The sequence below is a fragment of the Agelaius phoeniceus genome, chromosome Z, assembly GCF_051311805.1.
Source record: "Agelaius phoeniceus isolate bAgePho1 chromosome Z, bAgePho1.hap1, whole genome shotgun sequence".
Lineage (NCBI taxonomy): Eukaryota > Metazoa > Chordata > Aves > Passeriformes > Icteridae > Agelaius > Agelaius phoeniceus.
In genome coordinates, this window is record NC_135303.1 from 26106523 (window position 1) to 26122317 (window position 15795).

Sequence of the window (15795 nt, forward strand, 5' to 3'; positions counted from 1 at the left end):
CAGGATCAACTTAAAATCAAGATATTAATTCTGGTTCATCTATATATATTAATCCTGTTTCATTTGTTTTCCTTCATTATTCTTTTCCTTCATGTCTACTTTTGCTACAGAATTTCCAACACCATTCCCTTTTCATGACTATGATTTATTAATTCCGGTTAAGAAAGGTTTTATATGCAGTAAGAACATCAACAAGAAAATAAAAATCTTGGATAGAATAAGAAGAAAGCAATGCCCCTATAAATCCCATCAATTAAAAAAAAAGCCTTAGGATACTATCAGTTTGATCAGTGGAGTAATGGTGTGTGTGTGTGTAGGCTGTGTACCAATCTGAACCTATTCAAGTGCAAGCAGCTCGAAATCCATCAAGCACTGCTGTCCAAATCCAGGACAGCCATTTCCTTTTCATAGTTCAATGGGAAAACCACACACAAGGATTCCAGTGCGGGCTTTTCTTTAACAGGGAAGTGAAACTTGGCAGCAGCCTCAGCCAATGATACAAGGTATCAGGTGTGGCTCAAAAGAAGGACCATAAAATGAAATGCATTCATGCTTAAGATGAAAAAGAAATCTCCAGAGGACTCTCTAGGATTGCTGAAGTTGTGTTCAGTGGCCACTGAGTTCACTTGGTTGGTGAGAGCATGATGCTAACAACACCAAGTTGTGAGCTCAATCCCTGTATGGACCATTTACTTAAGAGCTGGACTTGATGATCCTTTTGAGCCCTTCCAACTGATCTGTTGTTCTGTGAGTTGTTCTGATTACAATTTCATGTAAGGAGAAATAAACCCCAGAATCTAAGGTCTCTAAGCCCACTGTAATTTCAGATGCATTGGCAAAAGTAGGTTTGAAAAAGTGAAGATACAGGCTAGCAAACCAAATTATAAAGATTACTGTGAAACACAACCACATTGGCATCAGTCAGACCTTGACAACTGCCACACAGTTGTGTATTTTGAATACCAGTTTGTATAACTGACAGATTTTCCAAAACCTGACAAAAATGATGCTCAAAACTCCTTGTAGTGAATTGAGGAATGTGAGTGTTATCATGGCTAGCAGTACGAATTCTGGCTACTGTGTTACCAAGGGAAGTCAGACTGTTCCCAGAGGAACAGAGGCTTCTGCTAGAACGTTAAGAAAGAACCCAGTGAAGTGTTTCACACAGTATCACAGAGTCGCTTTGGCTGGAAAAGGTCTCTGAGACCAGAGCCCAACCTATGACTGAACACCAAACTGGGAAATAGACCATGGCATTGAGTGCTCTGTCCAGTCATTCCTTAAGCATCTCCAGGGATGGTGACTCCATCACCTCCCTCCTCAGTCCATTCCATGTTTAATCACATTTTCTGTAAAGAAGTTCCTCCTAATGTCCAATTCCTCTTATTATCCAATGGTGACAGCAGGTAGTGTCACCAAGGACATCCACAGACCTCAAGATTCCTATAAGGCAGACTAACAGAGGCTTGAACTTCAGTGTCACAGAAATATCTCTAATAAAAAGTAAGTCAACCTCAAGAGTCTCTCTCTTCTTATCTACAGGAGAGGCAAAAGATTCTTCTGCAGAGAACACCAAGGAGTGCAAACTTGAGAACAGATTATTCACCCTTCTAGACTGTAGCCACTGATCCCTTGAGGAAAGAAGTTTTACTCACTGTCACAGTACTGCTAGCTAATCTCTTAAAACTATTTGTGACATCTTTGCTATAGAAAAGCAAGACCTTCCAAAGAAGAGATTCAGAAAGGCACTCCACACGCCTTTCGCTTTTAAATAGCTTTACTGTTCCTTCTGTGTTCTCTCTTTCAACCTAGTTTTTTGTGTAATATAGATCTGTCGAGGTAACTATCAAAAGACCTGAAAAGTCTATGTTTTAATGTTCTACTTTTTCATATTACTATTCTACAGATAAACATTTTTATGCAGTTCATATAAAGAGCCTTACAGTCACTCTTCTGCCCTGAGTAATAACTGCCACTGCTATTTTAAGAAAAGCTGCTTGAGCAAATTACAACAAAAAAATAAAAGTCAGAAAAAAATTATGTTAAATTTCACTAGTGTGTAGTCTATGTGTTAACACATGAAAGTCTTGACATCATCATTTCAGTGATCAATTTAAAAGAAACTACCAAATTTCCCTCTCCAGTTCACTGCACTGGATACTTCTCCCCAAGTTCTATTGATGCTTTAAGCTCTTCACCAGAGGTAAAGCCTACCTATAAAAGTTACTGAAAAGGGAACAGGATGGGCCAAATGACAGCTGCTTTCAGAACAGATCAAATGCCCTCAGACTCCAATAGTAACTACATGTAGAAGCAAATCAATTCAACGCCTAATAACAGAATATTTAGATGATAATAAAGGACAAAAGTTAGCTGAAAAATCAGAATTAAATAATAAGCTTAATAAATCTGAGTAACAGCTAAGTAAATACAGTGTTTCTAACCAAGCTTTGTAAGTTGCAGGCCAATTCTAAAAGTCAGGAGGTGAAGTCCTAGTCATCTGGATAAAGACTCACTTGCCTTCAATCAGACTGTTAAGTGTGTTCTAGTACACTGAAAGTGTTGAGTAAAAGTTCAGTGCTTTAAAAAAAACATCTCCACAGGACAACTTATTCTTTTTCTCTAGCAATATATGATCAAAACATAATGCAAGAAAATATGAATGTTATATGAAAAATCAATCATACCTCATTTTCCATATGAAGATCAACTTCACCAACACACTGCATAGAACTAAAGAACTTACTGAACTTTCCATTAATTTGTTCAATCATCACTTTCAAGAGGTTTATCCATTTTTCTTTGACCTAAAAACAGACATATCCAAGTAAAATCAATTTAAGACCTGAATTTTCCCTTGGAGATAGCATTTACACTGAAAAAACCATTGTAATTAGGGAAGTTAGCATCTCCATTTACACTCAAAACAATCTGAAATGTTACCATTTATTTCTGTACATACATTCTTACAAGAATGTAGAATTATAATAATAATGTAGTAACTTAAGCTATTACCTGTGAAATGTTTTGCTTATAGTTATTCAACTCATTTCTCTTTTCCTCTAGATATTCTGTTAACTGCTGTATTTCTTGTGTTTGCTTATTGTATTCTTCAACAACCTGCCAGAACAAAAAACAGTCAGCAAAATATTTGCTAATTGTAACCCTGACTGTAAAAATATCATACTGCATCAATACTGTTCAAACATAATTGCACAGACTACTGCACTGCACACTAAACAAGACAGATTTCTAATTTTAAGCAAGGAAACAGTAAAGCTTTGTTTCTCTCAGATTATTGCAACATCTTTTTTTTTAAAAGAACCTACTTTAAATCTGAGTAGATGCAGAATCTGGCATTTACAGCACATTGTTCATACTGTCTAGCTTATTATACTGAAAGACCTAGCAGAGAGTGGGAAACAAGTACAGTGTGGGTAGAAGGGGAGGGAAAGCAATGAACATACCGAAGGACTGAGGCCTGTGAAACAGGAAGCCCTGGTTTTCTCTTCATTCAGAAAAGCATCAATTTCCTCCAATGTGTTTGGAAGAGTCTGAAAAGCCTACATGGCAAAGGATTGCACATGTTACAAAGCAATACTAATGAATGACTCAAGTTTTCTTAAAAAAGAAAAAAATTGGATAAACCATAAACTATTTTGTTACTTTTAATCAGGGTGTCAGATACTCAAGATTTAACATAGCGAGATTCCCCCACTATTTTGGACTGAGAAAAAAGGTTGGAAGGTTACATAATTAAGATACATAATTAGATGCTCTTCAGTTGCCTAAATTGTGCAGGCACAGATACTCAGAGATTTATTGTAAGACATGGACTATGCTAGATAAGTCATGCAAATGTATACTCCTGAGAGGCTGGGTTCAGAACTCAGTTCTTTGATGTTTCTCCATTAGAGCAGGAAGGTAGAAAAATATGGCCTCTCTTTATTTCTGTGAACACAAGACTGTGGATTTCAATTGAAATCCAAGGTCTAATTTTCTCTCCCCTGTGCACAAAACAAAGTAGTAGTCAAAGGGTATTTCAGCACTATTGCAAAGGTGGTTTAAAAGGTTAATGACAGTAACAGAAGTACACATAATCCTTTACTAGGAGCCTTCTAATAAAAAAAAATACATTATTCTTTGCAGGAGAAGTTAAAAATTCAAGATTCAAGAGTGAAATTTTCTTTTTGTACATACAACTTTAAATTCTTCTGGAAAATCTTGATCTGGACCCAATCTGCAGATGTGTTGAGCCTGTTTCATCAGTTCCTTGCACTTCTCATAAAGAAGTTGCTTCCTATTATCCAGTTCATGAAAACGTTGCTGTTAGAAATATCAAAAGATATTTTTAAAAATCACCACTATCTTTTTTTTCTAGTATTATTGTGAATTTCCCAGAGCTAACTCTAGCACACTAGCAATAAAACACATCTGAAGCAGAAAAAGTAGGTGAAACCAGACTATTAAAATATCAAAACAATTTGCTTCAACTAACCAAAACCCATTATACATCTCTGCTCATCAAGTCAACAGATACCAAGGCAAACTGATCAAAAGCAAGTTCTTCAGAAATACCTAAATTTCTTTTCTCTCAGCTTAATAAGTGTGCATGTAGATTCAAGAGTTATCTTCCCAAGTTTTACTGTTGTGTACTTCAGCTAAATATAGGAGCCCTCCAGTGGTGAAAAAATTTCAGTTTTCATTTGAAATCACACAGAGAAATACTTGTTTCACAGTTTTAAAAATAGGACACAGACATTGATAGTCATTCACATTACTTTCTGGAACTGTAACTGATTGTTATCTACTAAATACAACAGAAGTGTAGTAATGGGTATGATCATTAGTGATCATCTCACACAAGTTAGTTACCTGCTCTCAGCAGCTATCAACTCAAAAAAACCTGTTCTTCCCTCCCTCTCCACTAAGCACTACACAAAAGATCTTTGCATTACAGATAAGCATTTCACAATCTCCACAAACAAACTGTAAAAATGTTTTTCTATACTGAGTTGGTGCTTTCAGAAAGGTTGGAAAACTTTTAGAAGAGGCCTTTTTTAGACCATCTCTTGTACTTCATGAAGTCCATTGCAGAGGAGGGATGCAAGGACTGGCATTAGAGCTGTACAGATAAAACAGTAAAGGGAGGACGTCCCCAATTTTCTTTCCAGCCAAGATCTCAAGTTATACGGAATTAGCATAAATGCTATTGTACAGCACAATAGGTACCTTCCACTGGATATCTGCATATGTCCTGTAATAGTTTTTTGGATCCCACAAATTTAAAAGTCAAATGGCTTCATCTGAAATATTTTGACATGATAGTGAAGGCAAAAGATCCTGTGAGAGTCACCCATACTTTTTTTTCTACAAGAAGCATAAATTTTATGTATTTGGTCATTTCCAGAGCCCAAATCAATTCTGAATCAACTGAAGTGAGGAATGTCAATTCTCAATTGTATATAGATCTCCCACTTGAAGGGAGGTCTGCAGAGCTGCATGAAACAAGAGTTCAAGTTGATCTGTAGGCACATAAAATCTGAAACAGATTCAATATTCAACAGATTGAATATGCCTGATCCAAGCTATGGTAAGTAAAATTCTTCAGCAAAAAGGAAAATATATAGTGGCAGGAGAAACTTCAGTATGTGACAGAAAAACTAGAAGGCAAGAGATATTTGATGTTACTATCAAGCATGTACTAGTAAATGCACTGACAATTCAACAAGTCAATTTTCAATTTTCACTCAACTTTGCCAGTTTACTGTCAATGCCCACGTGCAAAATAAAATTTAGACAAATATAAATACACAAGCTTTGATTCCTTATTTCTTCTATATATTAGAAAGTATGTGGCAATGTTAATGTTCCTGTTGGTTTCTTGAGGGGGCCTCAATGGGACTCCACTTGACTCACACACCATTCACTAGGAAGGAGGCAATTTTTAAGAATTATCAGAATGTTACAAATCACAAATCCTGTCTACCGATCTGACCAGACATCTATGTACCAGCCCAAGCTTCTCCCTAAATGATGAAGACGTGTGCAGAGACAACTAGAAACATTACATGAATTTCCCAGTGACAATACATATTACTGACAAGATGTTCATGGCTTTGTTATACAAAGAAGTATTTACACATTTCTTATTACAATAAAAGGATCCAAGATAAGATGACTAAGTGGCACATTTTCACAGCAGCTTAGCTGTCTTAACTGAGGATGGCAAAGCTACTATTCTGCTTTAAATGAAGAGGTTGAAGTCAAATCACAGAAATCAAGGCTAAATATTTAGCAGTACTAAGAGCCACTTCTAAACAAAGACACAGAAGCATCCTTTTCAACAGCATAAAGGCTTCCCAATGAGACATTTTCATAGCAGATACACCAATATTCATAAATATTGTTACCTGTGCAGCTCTTAGCTGTACAGTTCCTGCTTTGTACTCTGATTGTAGTCTGTTTTTCTTAGCAGTCACCTTGGTCATCTGAAAAGCCAGATCTACTTTGTTGACGTTCAATGGTATGATCCTCTACACACAGGAAAACAAAGCAGGGTTTTTTTCACCAGACTCAAAACCGATATAATCACTACTTTAGAAAATACCCATCCTTTTAGTCATAGCATACAATTTCACACTGTGCTCAAGTCATCAATACTGCTGTCAAATTCAAAGAAAAGTGGTGACCCAAGTTCTCGAAGAGGTACAGTCCACATGCACTTTTAAGTATCTACAGATACATATATAATTTCCACCAAATAGATATAAATACACATATGTAGATACATATACAAGTCTACTTTCAACCCACAATTTTACATCAACGCTCCCTCGCCCCATTCTCTTTCCCTTCTCACTATATACTATCATGTGAAATGTAAGAGCTAAGGCCATCTCAATTGTTATTCAGAGAGAAGCATCCAACAGGTGAATATTGGTGGACATCATATGCCACACAGGGAGGGAAAAGGTCAAAAATAAACACAAAAGACATACACATCTTGTAATGACATTGCAGTTGACTGACAAGTTGCACAGAAACCCTTATATCTGATGTCTTAACTGAAACAGCACATGACAACTAAACAAGGCTGTGTTTGGGCAGCTACGTAACAGACCTTCAATGATCACTAGAATCTGGTTTCATGACATTGACATTAAAATGTTTGGGGTTTTTTCAAACAAGTCAGCCTCAGGAACAGTCCAGAGGCTTCAAAACCATCAACACATTGTTTACTGTCTAAAGGGTAGCTACAAATATAGGCCATTGAAAGCAACTGTTTATCATGTCTTTATGATCAGCACATAAATACAAATTAATCCTCTCCCTTAATGGAAGGGAAGAAGGTTTCTACTGTAGACCTAGGGGATCTACAAGGTAAAATTTTGATGGCGCTAACATCTGACTACAGTGGTGAGCCAAGGTCTGAGATCTTCACTATTTGTCATTTTAACACAAAATTTCTACAGTATGAAGTTGGGCAGAGGAAAAAGTTTATTCATTTCCAATTCTCTTAAGCAATTTTAAAATAATTATCAGAAATACAGACTTAAAAAAAGTAGAAGGAGATGAAAAATGGAAAAAGTTAATATTATTCAATAATTAGGAAAGCTAGCTTGAAAACATTGACAGTAACAAATGTTGCACGCTTCCCACTTAAATTACAAGAATTGGACTCTTCACAAAAGCGGAACACATACCAAGTTAAAAATACATACCTTCATGAGATGCATCAGTTCAGTAACAAGTTCTGCTTTCTGTTTATTTATTTCTTTGATTTTTACATTTGCCAGCTGAAATTCCTTCTCTAGGTCAATAGCATCTTGTTCCAGCTGTCTTAAACTATGGGAGGAATCAATATTTGATTCATTGTGATTAAAAATAAATCATACTAAAAACACAAACATTCCTACACTTGATGACAAAACCAACAGTTAGCAAGAATAGGAATTTATAATCATAAACATTCCAAATACATTGGAGGCATTCCCAGCCTATGCACTTTAAACCAAAGAAATACAACAGACAAAACAAGTAGCAGTTAAAGAAACTCCACTTTTGGCTACTAACAGCATCATTGTGCAAGCATAGTCCTTTACTTCTGTAAATTTCAAATCAGAGAAAAAAAAATCACTGTAAGGAATGAACTTTTCTTCTTCTGGTACTTCTTTGTAACAATACAACACAGGTGAGTTCAGGAAGTTTACTTAATTCTTGTTACGTAGTCTAGCCAAAAAATAACTGCATCCTCATCTCAGTGAAAAAAACCAGAGTTTTCACTTGTTTTAGAGCTTCAGAACATGGAAGAGGAACCATGACATTTAGTGAGCTGCAAAGCATTTGGAGATTTTTCAAAACTGCTAAACAGGCCAAGAGGATGATACAGGAAACTAAAAACTGGTCATTCTCGCTTTGATCCCTGAGAAAACAGTAAAACAAGTCCCTTCAGGAAGCAATTCTAGGGAAATAATGGAGAAGGTGATCATGGAGATTCATCAAGCATTTACAAAGGGCACGCCATACCTCGTGAACCAACTGTAAAACAATGAGGTGACGGAGATCAAGCCGTTGCTACTTACGTCAATTTCAGCTTTCTGTTAGGGTACCTGATAGAAGCTCATCTCCACACATAAAAGAGACAACAGCAGCTGCCAGAAGTCCAAATAATACCCTGCATCTTGGCTACACCCAGGCCTACCACACGAGCCATGAGTCCATGAAATGCCCATTTCCACAAGCTCAGAGGAGCACAGGGCCATGGGAGCAGATGGGAATGCAAATTCAGGACTCAGAGAAAGGGACATCCTGTCCCAGCACAGTCTCAGTACCAGTGTCCAGGTGTGAAACCAATCAATCTAGTCAACACCAAGGCCTGCTTTGGACTGAGGAGGGTTGCCTTCTTGCACCTCAACTGAATCACCGAATTGGTTGAGTTGGAAAAGACCTTAAGATCATTGAGTCCAGCCACTAACCTAACACTGCCAGATTCTTCACTAAACTATGTCCCTAAGAACCACACCTACAGGTCATGTTACAAACTGAAGTAAAAAGTAACTGAAAAAAGTAACTGAAATAAACCAAAAATCCACTCTTCCAGGCAATGATACAGCTCTCATGTAATTTCAGGCTCTGAAATGCAAAAGTAATATCTGAAAATACTATTGTCAAGTAAGTCTACAGGGGTACCACACTGGGCTTCAAGAAAATGAGTGAACACGTGCCTGTCTGTGACTCCAACAGCAGTCCCCTACCTTAATTTAAGTGGTGGCACAACCTTTCGTGACAGCTCTCCTGGCAAAGAGACAGTCACACCACCTTTCCAGCTTCCTTCCTCTTTAAGAAACCAGTTATTCTCCACTGACTGCAGTTCACCTGGAAACCCTGTGGTTTTGTGGCTCTTTCACGTGTTAGTGGGCATTTCTGTCTGCATTAGCAGTACTGGGAATGCACCAAACATGCTACAGTGTATTTGTGGGATACTCTGAGTGACCCAAATTTGTCACCATGGCTGAGCAGCCTCACTGCTGGCCAAGTCCTGTGAAGGTTCACCAGGGTTACCAATTGCTCACTGAAGCTCATGAACACATGGATATCTTTTTGAAGCAGCAGAGTGTAAAAATTATATAGAGGAGACAAAACGATGTTCCTACTTATGATATAGAAGATATCTAAATAAAAAAGTAATTATATAACAAAACGAGAGGTCTTGTTTCTGACAATTTTGCTGTTATCTCAGTAAAGAGTGCCCTGAATCTTTGTTCCTAAAGGCCAAGTCATCCAGCTTCACTAGTCATCAATTCAGTATCAAAAGAAACCTCAGTCTGTAGAGGGTAACATTAGTGTCCCTGACTGAAGAGTCCTTCAACCTCTGCAGTCAAAAAGCCGCTATCAGCTGCTGTCACTGAGACTCCTCCCAACCAGCCCAGTCCTCTGCATCTCCTGTAGAACAGCATAGTGCTGGACATTGTGTTATAGAATAGACATTATGGGATCCAGCAGAAAAGCACAGGATTCTTACTATTACATATTTAAGAGTGCAAAAAATGTGAGGAAAGGGAGAAACTAGGTAACTTGGAGAATAACACATACAGGAAAACAGAGGAATGTGAGGATAAGAGGGACACTTAGATGTAAATAGTGGGCTGGTTGCTATCCTTGTCCAGCCATGCCCAACTGACACATTCTCTTTTTACTCAACTCCATTCCTCCCTCTTTTCTTGCTTTCTACTCAGGCACTCACGTGTTTGGAAGTCTAAGTGCAAGCAATTGTAGTCAAATCACAAGTCAAAGGGGGAAACCTGCTTGTCTGTGATGGCTGCACCTGGCTGGAGACCAGAGCGAGTGTACCATGGGATGATGTGATTGTCCTTGCTGCCAGCACCATGGTACAAGTGTGCAAGAGCGTGTTTGATCCCTAATAAAGACCAAGGCACACTAGACAGCAAGTGGCCCAGGAGCCAAGACAGTAAGTGAGTGACACCGCAGGAAGAAGTGGCTACTGGAGGATCAGCCTGGCTGACACAGACTGCTGCCATGTGTATGTGCTTATGGGTAAGATGACAGCAGTACTGGCTATGGGGTGCAAACCGAGGTAGTCGTGGCTACCTCTGTATCTCTGAGACAAAGACCACAGAATGAGCTACTGGAAACTAGGGAGTCACAGCCAGTTCAGCATGCAGGCACACATGGGCAAGGGAGGCAGTCTCTACAGGCCAACAGAAGCAGGGCTACAGCCTCAGGGGTTTGCATTTTCAGGTACAAGCAGTTCAGGAGACTGAGGTCTAGGGGTACTGACTGCACAGATTCAGAGTGTCTGGAACCAGCTGCCAATGGGATCCACACTGCCCACAGACATGCACAGACAATGCACCAGGGTAATCTCATGCTGCTCAGACACAGTACAAACATGAGGCAATCACCAGTGCTGCATCTGTCCAGTTGCTCTGTATGACCACTGTGCAGTGTGTAACTATGTACACATAAGCTGTTCAGATGTGTGTGTGTCTAGTGGGAAGTCAGGCTTAGCCCCACTACTGGATTCATGCAGGAGCATCAACCTGCATCAGCTTCATCATCCTCTCAGTCTGCTGGATCCAGACTAATTTCTCTCATTTTTGGAGTGCTGTGTCCCACACCATTCATGCATTTGAATTTCAAGACCACAGTCTGGATTAATCGAAGACTAAATAGGTAAAAAAATGTGGTTCTATGGCGACTCTTGGTTTGTTTTCTCTTGCCCAGAAGTCAGTACCAAGGATTATGTTCTGGATCCTATCCTGTTTAGACTCTTCCCAGTGACATGGAAGAGCAAAGAGAGGGCCCTGCTGTTAGGTTTTTAGATACTGAACTACTGGGAGGGAGCAATAGGCCTGCTGTTCACAGAGGTCTACTGAAGCTGGGGAAGTGGTTGACAGAAGATTTGTGAGATTCAGCAAAGACAAATGCAGAGTCCTGTCCTGCGAAGACAGTGGCTCTGGCAGTAATACAGGCTCATGACAGACTGACTGCACCAAAGCTCTACAAAGAAGAACCTGAAGCACTGCTGGACAATGAGCTGTGCATAAGCAAGCAGTGCACCCTGGCAGCAAACTAGGCTGTACAAGTAGGAGCACAGGCAAGTTAAGTGATTTTTCCACTCTGTTTAGCACTGCACACAGTTTGGACCACTGTGCCAAACCTCAACAATTTGGTACAAACTCAGAGAGCAATGAAGATGGTCAGGGGCTACAGCACACACTCTACAGCACAGGATGAGGGCGCTCTATTTGTTCACCATAGACAAGAGACTAATAACATCAGCCCTGTATCTTTCCAAAACAGAAACCACTGACAGGATGGAACAAAGTTGTCTTATGAGGTACACAGTAGAAGAATTGATAGACAGTGTTCCTAGGTTAAAACAAGAAAGCTCCAGACTGGATGTTTATGTTGTCTACACTGCCTACTGAGAGTGTGTGCTTAAATGAAATACCAGTTGAAAAATGCCTTGACTTCACGCCTTATGACAAACGGCAACAGAAAAACCAATTGCAGAGGCCCACAAAAACAAAACATATGTAATGAATGATACTATGGACAAATGGGGCCTTACTCAATCCCTGACATGCTTACTTAGTACCATTTATACACATTATGGCATTACCTAGATATGTGCTACAAAGTTAGAATATTAACCTAATTTATGAGTAAATACATGCAGTGATATATTATTACAGAAAATCATCTGGAACATTGCTACATGTTGTCTCAGATACTGTCATAATTTATAAACACCTTCCTTGTCTTGATTATCACCCATATCTAATGCTCAAATACTGGTTACTTTTTAAGGGCAAAAGCATGCTGTATTAAGAGAAAACAAAAATATCTCTGCTTTTAAAATGATAACATAGATATTGTAGATTTTTTCATAGATATCATAGCTTGTTTCCTACCTATCATACTTCACACCAATTTTTGATTCCAACTGCCTCCTCCGGTTTCCTCTCTCTAAAAGCACCTTCTTCTCCTGCCTGAGTTTATTGTCCCTGAGATCCAGAAGTTTCTGTCTCTCGAACAGTGCAGTCAAACGTGCATCCAATGACTTTAACGTATTACTGATGTCCTGAAACAAAAGAACATGCAACACTAGCATCCTTACTGCATGCCATACTAACATATGCAGGCTCTGCTTAATCCATGATAAAACAGCTAAAAGTTCACAACATACACAGCTACAAAAATACATTGGTACCTGTCGTTGGTTTTCCAACTGTCCTCTTTCCTCTGTATCCACTGAACTAGTGAGATACTGTGCCTCCTTCAAGCATATGTTACTAGAGATGGTTTGTTTTGTGTAAGAAGATATTTTAATAACATATCTTTCTTCTGCTGTATAAATTTGCTTCAGATTGGTTTCCCGTATGATCTAAGAAATACAGAAAAATATTAATCTGACAAAAGCATTATTGAAGACAATACTTTTCAGGACAAGGAACAAGTGATTGATAAACACAGTAAAAAAACTTCAGCTTCTGCAGGTCCTACTTATTAACAACCTTTGCAAAAAGATGCTAAATTTAATGCAGCAATACACTTGTAATTCAGACTGGTAAGCAAAGAACTGTTGAGATACTGTTGGAGTATATTACCATAACTAATTAAACAAGTCTGATTGTCAAGATATTACAGACACCAATGAAAAATTGCTAGCATTGGTACTGCATAGTGAACAAGGATTGTATTTGCGTCACGTAACATGTTGCACAAGTATCCTGTGTAACAAAGAAACAAAGTACTAAAGAATTAATAGGTGAAACCATAAGGTGAGCTGTAATGTATTAGTCAAGCAAATGTGTCTGTAGGAAAAAAGAAGGTATAAAAATACCAAAGCTGCTTGTTTTAAAAGCTTCATCTCAAAAAGGATACTATAAATAACCAAAGATTTACCATAACTCAAGATAAATAAAGATAAAAAATGTCTACTACACCAGAAACAGCAAAAAGCCTCCACAGGATAAGTTACATTAGACTAAAAATGTTGCTCAGTTTATATATGCAGCATCAGCTATATTCTGTCAATTAGGCTTAGTAAATAATTAGGTTGATTGAATTTGTTAAAATGTCTTGCAATATGTTAGCCCATAATGAAGTGTTCCCACTTCTACAAGGCAAACAAAAAGGATAAATAAAATTGCTAAAGCAATTTTTTGCATTCTCCGTGTTTACTTGCCAAGCAACTTCCAAAATAAAACTCCACACCACAGGTGCATTTATGCTTCTTCAGATACTTTACCCTTTCAATCATGTCTCTGGTCTTCTGTGTTCCCACAGGAACATCATGAACACGGTACTGGCTACAAAGGTAACTCATCACTGGAGAAGGTGCATCAAATAACTCTCGTAAATATGAATAAAATCCGTATTGGCTGAAGAAGAGATAAAAAAGTAAGCATCACAAATCAAATTCAGCAGGTAAGCAAGCTGAAGTTACTGAAGGGTCAGAAAGAAGTCCCACTAACCCAGAACTAAACTGGTGATAATTTGATTTGCATAAAAAATTCTAATATATAGCTACAAAACAAACCCACTGCATTTGAAACTACTTCCGAATACAATCAGATACATACTGTAATTCTTCAATAGGTCTTGATGGTAAAATTTCAGCACATGATTCATCAGGTGCACATACAGCATTCACTCTTAGTTTCTGACGATCGCGCACCTATATTAAGATTATATTGGATTATTTGGTAAAGACCAGAAAAATAAACCATGTGCAAATAAAATATTAATTACGGATTCAGAGTCAGAATTATTTTCAACTGATGACCTCTGGAAGAACTTACAAATTCACTCTGGCTCAGAAATAACCAAGTTCTCTAAAAGCAAACTCTATTAACGTCCCTGAAAACACTATATGCTAGAGAAAATCAAAGCAATCAAAGAAACCCAGAACCAAGTGCTAAAGAGCCACTCAGTCTAAAGAGCTACTCGTATAAGTGAAGATCAGTTGAGCTGGTTAAAGCAGCCTTGAACTGAGTTCCACAACCACACAAGCAAGATAAGCCCCCAGAACTTCAGGTATCACCACTACTGTTCAGGTATAAAAAAGTGGTTAGTTTCCATGAAGAGTGGATGTGTCTTCAAAAACTGCAGGACAGGCTGTCACTAAATACACGGTTGTGTTGACTGTAGTTGGGAAACATTGTGACAGTTTAATACCGTATTTTCTGCTTTTTTCCTCTTGCATCATCTGCCTGACTTTCAAAAGGAACAATCTTCTCACTGATTCTGGAGACAGTCGAACTATGAAAAAACAAGCTTAATTTGCTGCTTAGACCACTGCATGTCACAAAAGATGCTTCCTGCCTCTTTATTCAAAGGGCAGTGGAAAATTTTGGTACTAAATGGGTAGATTTCTGCTCTACCCATTTTCTTATACACAGCATTTTATACTTAAGTAATTATTGCCTTAAGGAAGGTTGAAAGGAGGAAGACAATCTAAAAAAAACACATCTTCTAATATGCCTACATGTATCCAGTTAGTCTAAGGTTTAAGGAAGCCTTATTTCTGAAGAAAATCTTTGAACACATTATCTACTTGTTATGATATAGGTATTTATCACTATCAAACAGATTTAGTCACTAGACTCCCAAGTTCAGGGTTCCTACTTCAGTACTTAATAAAAGTTTTAAAATTGGTGCCAACTTGCCTCCACCAGAAATGTCTCCATATCTTCTTGACACTCAAAAACGAAAGCCCTCAAGTCATGGGACGAAATGTGATTTTCAACGTATTTTGCATGTCTACTGTCTTTCATATTGATCTAATAAAGAAAGGTAATGAGCAAGTGATTTAATACAATTCAACTTAACATCCTCAAAAAACACTTCAAATAATCAAGATGATATCCACACATATATTTAATGAAAACAAGAATTATGTCTTTAAAAATGTATTTGTTTGCCTTTTTTGCAACCAATTCTCTTGGGAGGAAACCTATGGTAAGTCACAGATCACTGTGCCTAATTTTTAGCCATCCATATCCTTTTTCAGTACTCCTGGAGTTATCATCATCTCTCACCATACCACCTCTCCCGCTCCATCCTGACCTTACAACTGAAACCACCCCCATCTTATGTCTAATGGCTCTGCTCCAGCACTAGTAAGGGTTTTTCCATTAGCAACAGAAAACACCACACTCCTTAAGCTGAAGTGCATTTGAATTCCTAAGAAAAAAGCCCCACATACTTAAAATGGATGAAGCTTTCCAAATCTGAATGAAATGTTAATGTTTGTGGTTTTCA

The 15795-nt window shown here is 38.1% G+C and overlaps 1 protein-coding gene across 1 annotated transcript in view; it reads right to left on the reverse strand.

Annotated features, from left to right (window-relative positions):
- The window catches only part of SMC5 (structural maintenance of chromosomes 5), a 49982-nt gene that overhangs the window by 4884 nt on the left and 29303 nt on the right, over positions 1-15795 (reverse strand). The window contains exons 11-21 of the mRNA XM_054652095.2: positions 15201-15314; positions 14115-14209; positions 13781-13913; positions 12740-12913; positions 12441-12610; positions 7725-7848; positions 6414-6536; positions 4201-4326; positions 3468-3563; positions 3016-3120; positions 2688-2807 (exon numbers count right to left, since the gene is read on the reverse strand). Of these exons, the coding sequence (XP_054508070.2) occupies positions 2688-2807; positions 3016-3120; positions 3468-3563; positions 4201-4326; positions 6414-6536; positions 7725-7848; positions 12441-12610; positions 12740-12913; positions 13781-13913; positions 14115-14209; positions 15201-15314 (1380 nt within the window). The remainder of the gene's footprint in view (positions 1-2687; positions 2808-3015; positions 3121-3467; positions 3564-4200; positions 4327-6413; positions 6537-7724; positions 7849-12440; positions 12611-12739; positions 12914-13780; positions 13914-14114; positions 14210-15200; positions 15315-15795) is intronic.